The sequence below is a fragment of the Manis pentadactyla genome, chromosome 6 (assembly GCF_030020395.1).
Source record: "Manis pentadactyla isolate mManPen7 chromosome 6, mManPen7.hap1, whole genome shotgun sequence".
Classification (NCBI taxonomy): Eukaryota; Metazoa; Chordata; class Mammalia; order Pholidota; family Manidae; genus Manis; species Manis pentadactyla.
The window spans coordinates 46,351,988-46,361,986 of NC_080024.1; the positions used below are offsets into that span (position 1 = coordinate 46,351,988).

The 9,999-nt window shown below is 35.6% G+C and overlaps 1 protein-coding gene across 2 annotated transcripts in view; it reads left to right on the forward strand.

Annotated features, from left to right (window-relative positions):
* Positions 1-4,543, forward strand: part of FAM171B (family with sequence similarity 171 member B) — a 69,003-nt gene extending 64,460 nt beyond the window's left edge. For both annotated transcript variants that reach the window (XM_036924883.2, XM_036924884.2), the window contains one exon: positions 53-4,543. In XM_036924883.2, coding sequence (XP_036780778.2) covers positions 53-1,394 — 1,342 coding nt within the window. In that variant the 3' untranslated portion in view covers positions 1,395-4,543. The remainder of the gene's footprint in view (positions 1-52) is intronic.
* Positions 4,544-9,999: the final 5,456 nt, after the last annotated feature.

Consider the following 9,999-nt stretch of genomic DNA (forward strand, 5'->3'; position numbering starts at 1 on the left):
AGCCTTCTGGATCATAAGTTTTTAACGTTTTTTGCCTCGCCTTCTACTCTAGGGATAAATGTGGTACTCCGCAGAAAAGAGAAAGAAATATCACTAAACTCGAGGTCCTCAAGAGAGACCAGACAACTTCAACCACACACATAAATCACATCAGTTCAGTCAAAGCTGCATTAAAAGCTGAGAATAAATCACAGTTATTCAATGCCAAAAACTCCTCATACAGTCCTCAGAAAAAAGAACTTTCAAAGGCTGAAGCGGAAGAAAGAGTTTCCATGGTAAAAACTCGGGACAGTTTTAAAATCTACAATGAAGATGTTTCATTCCTGTCAGTCAATCAAAATAATTACTCAAGAAGCCCGGCACAGTCTTTGGAGCCCAGTGTAGTGTCCAAACAACCTAAACATGTTAACAATCTGTCTTCATCTCTAAGTGAAGCTCAAGAGGAAAAAAGGTATCTCACAGGTAGTGAACAGGTATTCGGGCATTCCCACGTTCCTGAACAGCTCATGCATATCTACAGCCAGCCCATTGCCATCCTTCAAACATCTGACCTCTTCTCCACTGCTGAGCAGTTACATACTGCCAAGTCAGCTACTCTGCCAAGAAAGGGACAGTTAGTCTATGGCCAGTTGATGGAACCAGTAAACAGAGAGAACTTCACACAGACACTGCCCAAAATGCCAATGCATTCTCTCGCACAGCCGCCAGATGCCGGGGAAGAGAATATCCCACTGGAGGGTCAGCAGAGCTTGCCATCGCAGACTTCAGATTGGAGCCGGTATTCAAACAGCTTGCTAGAGTCCGTGTCTGTTCCTGGAACACTAAATGAGGCTGTTGTGATGACCCCCTTTTCCTCAGAGCTTCAAGGAATCTCGGAGCAGACCCTCCTGGAGCTGTCTAAAGGAAAGCCCTCCCCCCACCCCCGAGCCTGGTTCGTGTCTCTCGACGGAAAGCCAGTCGCCCACGTGCGGCATTCCTTCATAGACCTGAAAAAGGGCAAGAGGGCCCAAAGCAATGACACGAGTCTGGACTCGGGCGTGGACATGAACGAGCACCACTCAAGTAGGAAACTCGAGAGGGAGAAGACCTTCATCAAAAGCATGCATCAGCCTAAGATCCTTTACTTAGAAGACTTAGACCTGAGCAGCAGCGAGAGCGGAACCACCGTCTGCTCCCCTGAGGACCCCGCGCTGAGGCACATCCTGGATGGTGGGAGTGGAGCTATCATGGAGCACCCTGGGGAGGAGTCACCGGGGAGGAGAAGCACTATCGGAGATTTTGAAGCCAATACATCTCCCACCAAAAAAAGGGGCAGACCACCGCTAGCCAAAAAGGATAGCAAGACTAACATATGGAAGAAGCGAGAAGAACGCCCACTGATTCCCATGAATTAACACTGAGGGGGGTGTGTCTCTGCTGTGCCATGTTGTTTGTTCTTGCTTCTTGTTGTAAATTGCTGTATGAACGTCTTAAGAAGTTGAGACTGAGCAACCTCATGGTCCCCAGACATGTTTCAAGCAGAGTAAATAGTAAAATGGTGATTCAGTCATGGGAGAGGAAGATACCAAGGAATGCTTTTTCTGGCCTGTTCTTTTCATTTATTTTTGGGTCATCTGAATTTGAAGTATCCAAGAGTTCAAAATATAAAATAGGTTCAAGGTTTTAGTTATTCAAAAATGTTGCTCAGCCAGCCAATTTAGCCCTGACTCTCGTGAGAATAACCACGAACATGCACTCTAAAGTTGCTCCCGAAAGTGTTGCCTCTGCTTTGATGACTATCCCTGTGAAGCGTTCAGAAATGAAACCGTAGTCCTCAGGCCTCATATTCTTGTGAAATGTTACTATTATGTTCTCTATTGCCTATACTTGAAAATAACTTGATAACTCTTCTGGATGAATGTTATTCTAGAGTCAAAAGGCAACATTTTTTTTTTGCGATAAACAGCATGTGTATTGTGTCAACCCTAAAGTAAATCCCACACTCATCTAAGATGGGCAAGAAGCTACTTGGTTGTTAGAGAGGGAGATGCCAGCTCTTTGGTGTTTGGGATATAACACCACAGAATAAATGACAAGGTGTTAAATTTGTTATTTAGAAGTCTGAGAAGTGAATGCTCTGATAGTGAATTTTTGCTTTAAATTTTCTTTTTCCCTCCTTGAAAAGTGAAATAAACTTAGCTGTTAAGACAAACTCACAGATACATGTAGGCTAAAGTCAGTTTTAAGATATTCTATTAAACTTGATTTTTTAAAAACAGTGAATTGAAAGTTCCTTATGAACACCAAAAAATTAATGGAGCTGAAAGAAATAAACATTTCACTCTTTTCTGAACTGTTGAGCAGAAAATGAAATGCCATTTCCCTGAGACTCAAAAATATCTTCAGGACAATAGGTATACATCCAGATATTTATTCTTTCCATTGACATTCATAAAAGATGTTTGGGAAAAGCAGTTTCAATTTCAGGAGAAGAGTAAATTTCTCCCCCTAAATCACTTTTGTAGCATTTGCAACATTTTTTTCCTAGTTCTAGAATATATCCATATTCTTTTCATCATAAATTATTCAGTGTGGACACATTCAATAGCTCTTTTTAATTATGAATGTCTTCAACTCTGAATTATCATTCATGTGTCCGAAAAATAAAGCTCTTTGTTAATTAAAATCAGCTCATCCCATTTTCCCTAAAATTTACTTGAAGGCAAATGTCTGAAGCAGCTTCCCCATTCCCTTGGGGAGAAAAATGAAACTAAATTGCTTTTTTTTCATCCCATACTATTCAACATGGGAGCAGCATAGAGATGTAAGGCACACAAGTCAAAAGAATCAAAATTAGCCACCTTAGCTTTAGGCAAATTATAAAGGGATGTACAATGAAAGACGACAGCTTTTCCCCAAGAGAGTAGACTTCAGCCAGTTTTTCCCTGTAACCAGTTCTGAAACATCTAACCTGTCAGATAACACTCCTACCTTTCTGTATCAACCCACAAAATTTAAAGAACTAGGCAAAAGTTTGCTGTATTTTACCCCAATCCACAGGAGAAAGAAATGTTTTGGGTAATATCCAGGTTTACTTTTTTGAGGGAGTTGGTAATGATAAGGCCCCAAATTAGAGGAGGTTTGTTACTGGTCTTATACAGAAAGATGCATTGTAAGTGGCATAAATGAAAATGACTTGGAAAATGTTAAGGAGTTAGTGCTCTGCTGAAGTGCCTTTGATACAGACTTGCTTTATTAGAAGGATATAATGTCTTTCTTAAATGTGCATTTTCTTTGTTAGCCAAATTAGATGTGCAGTTTTTATTAAAATATAGACCTAGTGTTTCATGTTGGAACAATGAATTTTGCATGCAAGTAACATCTTTCCTTTGTTTACTTCTTGAGTCCACTTTATATTGATCCATTGTGTTGGAATGAAGTTAGAAGCTGTATAGTAAGATGTTGTATTTCAACATCTTAAGTTTATATTTTTCCCACCTTTAAAAATGTTTCATCTCTCAGCTTAGTAATGGAATACACATGTTGATATAAGATTATACTGTTCGGGTATGCCACTTATTATTCCTGTATAAAGGGAATGAGATGTATCCCCAAGGGCTTTTCTAGAAATACTTTTTTGGTTTCAGAATAAAATCTTTATTTTTTTTAAACATGCTGCACATTCTGTTCTCAATTGGAAGTATAGGCAATGTAATATTTTCTAATGATAAAAAATGTGTGACTTCTCATTTGGGAGTAGTTCACAAATTTCCTGTTAAAAGGCTAAAGCGACCTACTTTTTCTTAACCCAAGTGATAACATACAGTCAATGCTCACAAGTTTCTTAAATTTTTAAATTGAAAACCAACAGTTTTTTGCAACTGTAAAACTAGAGAATTTTGATTGCAAATTGTTAACATTTGCGGATCCTTTGTATATACTTTGGATATATATTAAAAACAAAATTATCCCTCATTAACTGACAGATTCATTTACTAAAGCACAGCTATATGTATTTTTGAATACATATTATCTTGAAACTTTATAAAACTCATTTTTATGACATTTATGCAGTTATATAGGGATTATGCCCTTTTATAATACACAGTATATACTATGAAGGTCACAAATGTTGAGGAATAAAAGCATTGTTTGGCTTGGCAGTCGTTTCAGGTCACTTTCTGTGTGCTTGAATCCTCTGATATCAATACATACTATAGCGTTTTAGGAATCTGGGGGTCAAATAATGTCTCTCAAAACTTTTCAGAAAGTGGAAGCTCCAGGTCACATATTCACTTACAGGGAATGAGTTACTCATTTCCCCACGTACTGCATTGTAAAGAATTGGACTGTGTTGACATCTCAGACCTAGAGTTGACATGTTACCCTCTTGTTTCCAAGTGTTTCTATCTTTTGTATTCTTTTATCAGAGGAATCTCACCTGTCAGTGTGTTTATTACCATTACTACTGTATTTAATGCCGAAAAATGTAACAATCTGAGGATTTGTAAAATGTTAAAGATAGTTCATTAAAGATAATAAAATCTAAAAATGTAACGACGTGTTACTTTTGGGTACACTATGAAGCATTCCTTCCTGAATTGTCATTTAATCTAAAAAATATTTAATTATTTTTCCTTATTACTTCTCTAGTAAATTAGACATTAGATATTTCACTACCCCTTATGTAATGAACTTTTTGTATTTTATGATAATCCAAAGTCCATATTTTTACTATTACAAATTTTTATTTTTCTATCCAATGAGAAGACTTTTAAAAATAATCTGATAGAGTGTAAGAAAAATTGCAATTTCCAAAATACCTAAGGGAGAAAATAATGCAGTATTCTCCCCCACCTTTAAAAAAGAAAATCTTTGGAATTTAAACCTAAGATGATATGATAAAAAGACTGTTTTAACACTTAAGAGTGTTAGGTTTTCTTCAAGAGCCCTTCTCAGTTTGATTGAGCAATATGTAAGTTCAGATGGTTTATGTTTTGGGGCTTCAGAGTATCTTTTAGAATCAACCTGGCTGCCATGCTTTTAGACATTTGTATAACATATAAATTAATATGGTACTAGAGCTATCTTTGATCAATTCTAATGGAATTGGCTGTGAATCCACTCAAAGGTACAGTGGAGATCATGACCCCAGCGCTGGCACTGGGACCCACTGGGTCCTTGCCGAGTGCGAGCCGATCCGTGGTGTCCTTTCTCTCAGGGCCTGGTTGCCCTCTAGGAGCGTCTGGAGGAGTCATGCAGAACCCAGACTCACGTGGGACTGGTGGTAATAGAAAGCACATTTCATGAATCACAGTCAGAAATAGTTGCCAGACATGATGTTCATGAGCCAGTCACAGTCTCATTTCAGAAGGGAAATTAGTATGGTAAAATTGATGGGTAACAATTACAGGAAAGGTTGAAGTTAGGAGATATTTTAAATGAATATCAAAAGTGATTTACCTATTAGTATACTTGATAATTGTGACAGCTAATCAGGGACCATTTGAACTACATGCCGTTCAGGTAGTAATAATGAAAATATACCACAGTGTTGCTTTACTTAAAATCACCTTTTGACCTTTAATAGAGATGGATTTCTTCATCATCACTTACAATGACAATTCCATCAGTAAGCTCTCTCTCTAAATCAATTATGGGTTTGTCTAGAGAAATCTGCTCTTTTTATCTTAGATTTGGGCTTGTTTGCTCCATCAAAATAAATATTCTTTCCTTGACTTGTTTCTTTTCCCTTTATATTGAGGCTCTGTTGATTTTGGGACTGTGGATTTCTGTCCACTGAAGTTTCTCTTTTTATAAAAACATTTTTGGAGTTTGGAGAAAAGTCATCTAGAAATCAACTACATTGATTATAATCAATTTATAATGTTAAATACCAAAAATAATAAATTCAATTACAAATAATGGAAAAACATTTTCATTAAATATATATGGCAAATTTCTAGAGAAAAACTCATAACTATTTTCTTTCTAAAATAGTCAAGCTTAAGATTTCTTTTTTAAATTACCTGTGGTGTTAAAACATATGAGTATCTTCCTATTCTGCTGGCAAAGTTCACATGTTGAGAAATACATTTTTTTTTCCTTAGGTGACAAAACCTTTCTTGCTTGAACCCTGTATTTCCTGGTTTCCCAACTGATGGTTGCTATGGTTGTAAATAATCCACAGTCCTGTAAGGATACCCCAATTTCCCACATGATTTAGTTTTCTTTTTTTTTCCCCTCTGTTCTTCAGGTTGACTAGAAGTTTCATAATTCATGTGTTGACTGGTTCTATTCCTTGTAGACCTTATTAAAACACTAGACTAACTGCAGACAGTCTGACTCAAAACAAACCAGATAATTACATTCCCAGGAGTCTCTGGGCTTATTATACTTGAACAGCTTATTTAAAAACCTTTCCTAAATACTATATTGAAAAGCATAATTGTGGCTATTAAGCAACATTGGGTAGAAATCTCAAAATAATTTTTCATTTTATACATCCCCATATTTCAGTCTAGAAAATGTTTGTTTTACATAGGAAGTATTTAAAAAATTAATTTATCTAGCTTCAATTTATTATTAGATAAATTATCCAATAAGTATTGGATATTTTTTGAAACCCTGATTTCTAATTTAGATAACTTGAATGATTTGTGTCCATTAAATACAGAAATATTTAATTATTAATGGAATTTTACAGATACTCTATTCTCACTTTTTTCAGTTAGTGTGCATTACCGTTATTTTTTCAGTGTTTATTACTGATGAGGGTTAGAGAGTTTTAGTGGCTCATGCCACCTCCAAAGCCAGTTAGAAACTGAAATCTACAGAAATCAAATTTCCTTTGTTCCAGGCCACTTCATTATCTTTCGGTAATTTGAAATTTCTCTCTTCACCTTTTAATCCAAAGATCATTATGATACCCCATTTTAAAGTAATATTTCGTTGATTACAATTAGAGAACGTCTTCTGGAGTCCATAACAGTAAAACATTGCTCTGAAAAAGAGAGTGGAGCTATGTGTGTAAGTTTGGATTTACAGATGGTAACTTCACACTTATCATTCATCATCTGGAAATGGTGCTGCCTTTCTGTGCGTATCCCCTAGTCCATTCTTTCCTTGGCCCATATAAAAACCTTTCTACCACTATTCACCACTCTGGAACAGTGTATTCTGTTTGGTTCACTGTTTGGTTCTTATTTCTCAAAACTGCCAAGACATTTCTAGTTTTGGGATGTTGCATTTGTTTATTACCCTTTGGAATGTTCCTGCCAATTTTGATCATTGTTATTTACTCTCTGCCAAATTCCTGAGACCTCTCACCTCCTCTAAGTTGGCTTCTGACCTCTGATCCCTAGGCACTTCCTATTATATTATCCTGCTCTTATTTTTTCCTATTCATTCTCACTGTCTGAATTACCGAGGTTGCCTATTTATCTCCATTCTCCAGAGCCACGTGACTGCCCCACCCATCCTGTCAACCAAGCAGTACCAACAAGAATATAGACATACATTTAGGAAACTATGAACCTTATGGTAAAAACGAACTTAAAGCCTGCAATAGATACACAAAAAATTTTTTAAAGAAATCCAGTCACAATACTAAAGAAAACCATCCAATAATGAGTATAAGAGAGGAAGAAAGGATCAGAGAGAACTACAAGAACAACCAGAACACAATAAAATGGGAATAAGTACATACCTATCAATAACTACCTTAAATGTAAATGCAAAACAAGTAACAAGACACAAAGAAATACATTACCTAATGATGAAGGGATCAGTCCAACAATAGGATATAACAATTATGTATCCAACATAGGAACACTTAAATATGTAAAACAAACACTAACTAAAGGAAGAGACTGCAACTCAATCATATCAGGGGACTTTAACAAACCACTTACATCAATGGACAGATAAACCAGACAGAAAATAAAGAAACAGAGGCAGTAAACAACACATTTGATCAGATGGACTTAATATATATATAGGACATTCCACCCAAAAGCAGCATAGTACACACTTTTTTTTAAGTGCACATGGAGCATTCTCCAGAATAGATCACATATTAGAACACAAAAACAGCCTCAATAAATTTTTTAAAAAATTGAAATAGTATCAATAATCTTTTCAGATTATAATGGTATGAAACTAGAAATAAATTACATGAAGAAAACCATAAAACCTACAAACACATGGAGGCTAAAAAGCATGCTTCTGAAATCAATGGATCAATGAACAAATCAAAGAAATGCAGCAATAAGTGGAAAAAAATGAAAACAAAAATACATTTCAAAATATGTGGGATGCCACAGAAGTGGTTCTAAGAGGGAAGTACATAGCAATATAGGCCAACCTCAAGAAGCAAGAACAATTCCAAACAGTCTAAACTCACAACTAAAGAAATTAGAAAAGAACAAAGGAAACCCAAAGTTAGTAGGAGAGATATAATAAGGATCAGAGCAGAAATAAATAAAATAGAGAAGAATAAAACAATAGAAAAAATTAATGAAACCAAGAGCTGGTTCTTTGAGAAGATAAAACAGAAAAACCCTAGCCATACTTATCAAGAAAAAAAGAGTGTACACACATAAAATCAGAAATGAAAAAGGAATAGTTACAACTGACACCACAGAAATACAGAGAATTACTAGAGAATTCTATGAAAAATTATATTCCAATAAGTTGGACAACGTAGAAGAAATAGACAAATTCCTAGAATTCCAATCTTCCAAGACTGCCCCAGGAAGAAGCAGAAAATCTGAACAGACCAATTACCAGTAACAAAACTGAATTGGTAATCCAAAAACTCCCAACAAACAAAAATCCAGGACCAGATAGCTTCATTCTGAATTTTACAAACATTCAAAGAAGAGCTAATACCCATCCTTATTAAAGTACTGCAAAAAGTAGAAGAGGTGGGATTACTTCCAAACTTATTCTATGAGGCCAGCATCACTCTAATACCATAACCAGACAGACACTACACAAAGAAAATTTTAGATCAATATCCCTGATGAACATAGAGGCAAAAATCTTCAACAAAATCTTAACAAACCAAATTCAAAAATACATCAAAAGGATCATCTGTCACGACCAGTGTGGATTTATTCTGGGGATGCAAGGATGCTATAATATTTGTAAATCAATCAGTGTCATACACCACATTAAATAAAAAAGATAAAAACCACACGATCATCTCAATAAATGCTGAAAAAACATTTGACAAGAAATTCAACATCCGTTCATGATAAAAACTCTTAACGAAATGGGAATAGAAGCTATGTAACTCAACATAATAAAGGCCAGATATGACAAACCCAGAGCTAATATACTCAATGATGAAGAGCTGAAAACTTTTCCTCTAATATCAGAAACAAGACAAGAATGTCCACTCTCAGCACTTTTATTCAACGTAGCACTGGAAGTCTTGGCCACAGCAATTAGACAAGATAAAGAAATAAAAGGTATCCAAACTGGTAAGGAAGAAGTTAAACTGTCACTATTTACAAATGACATATATAGGAAACCCTAAAGACTCTACCAAAAAAACTATTGGAACTAATAACTGGATTCAGCAAAGTTGCAGGATACAAAATTAATACATAGAAATCAGTTGCATTCCTATACTCTAGTAACGAACAAGCAGAAAGAGAAATCAGGAAAACAATTCCATTTACAATTACATCAAAAAGAATAAAATACATAGGAATAAAGCTAACCAAGAAAGTGAATGACCTGTACTTTGAAAACTATAACACTCAAATTAAAGAAGACACAAATAAATGGAAACCTATCCCATGCTAATGAATAGGAAGAAATAATATTGTCAAAATGTCCATTCTTCCCAAAGCAATTTACAGATTCAATGCAATCCTTATCCAAATACCAACAGCTTTTCAATGAACTACAGCAAATAATCCTAAAATTCATACAGAACCACAGAAGACTCTGAATAGCCAAAGCAATCTGAGAAAGAACAATGCTGGAGGAATTGCTCTCCCTGACTTC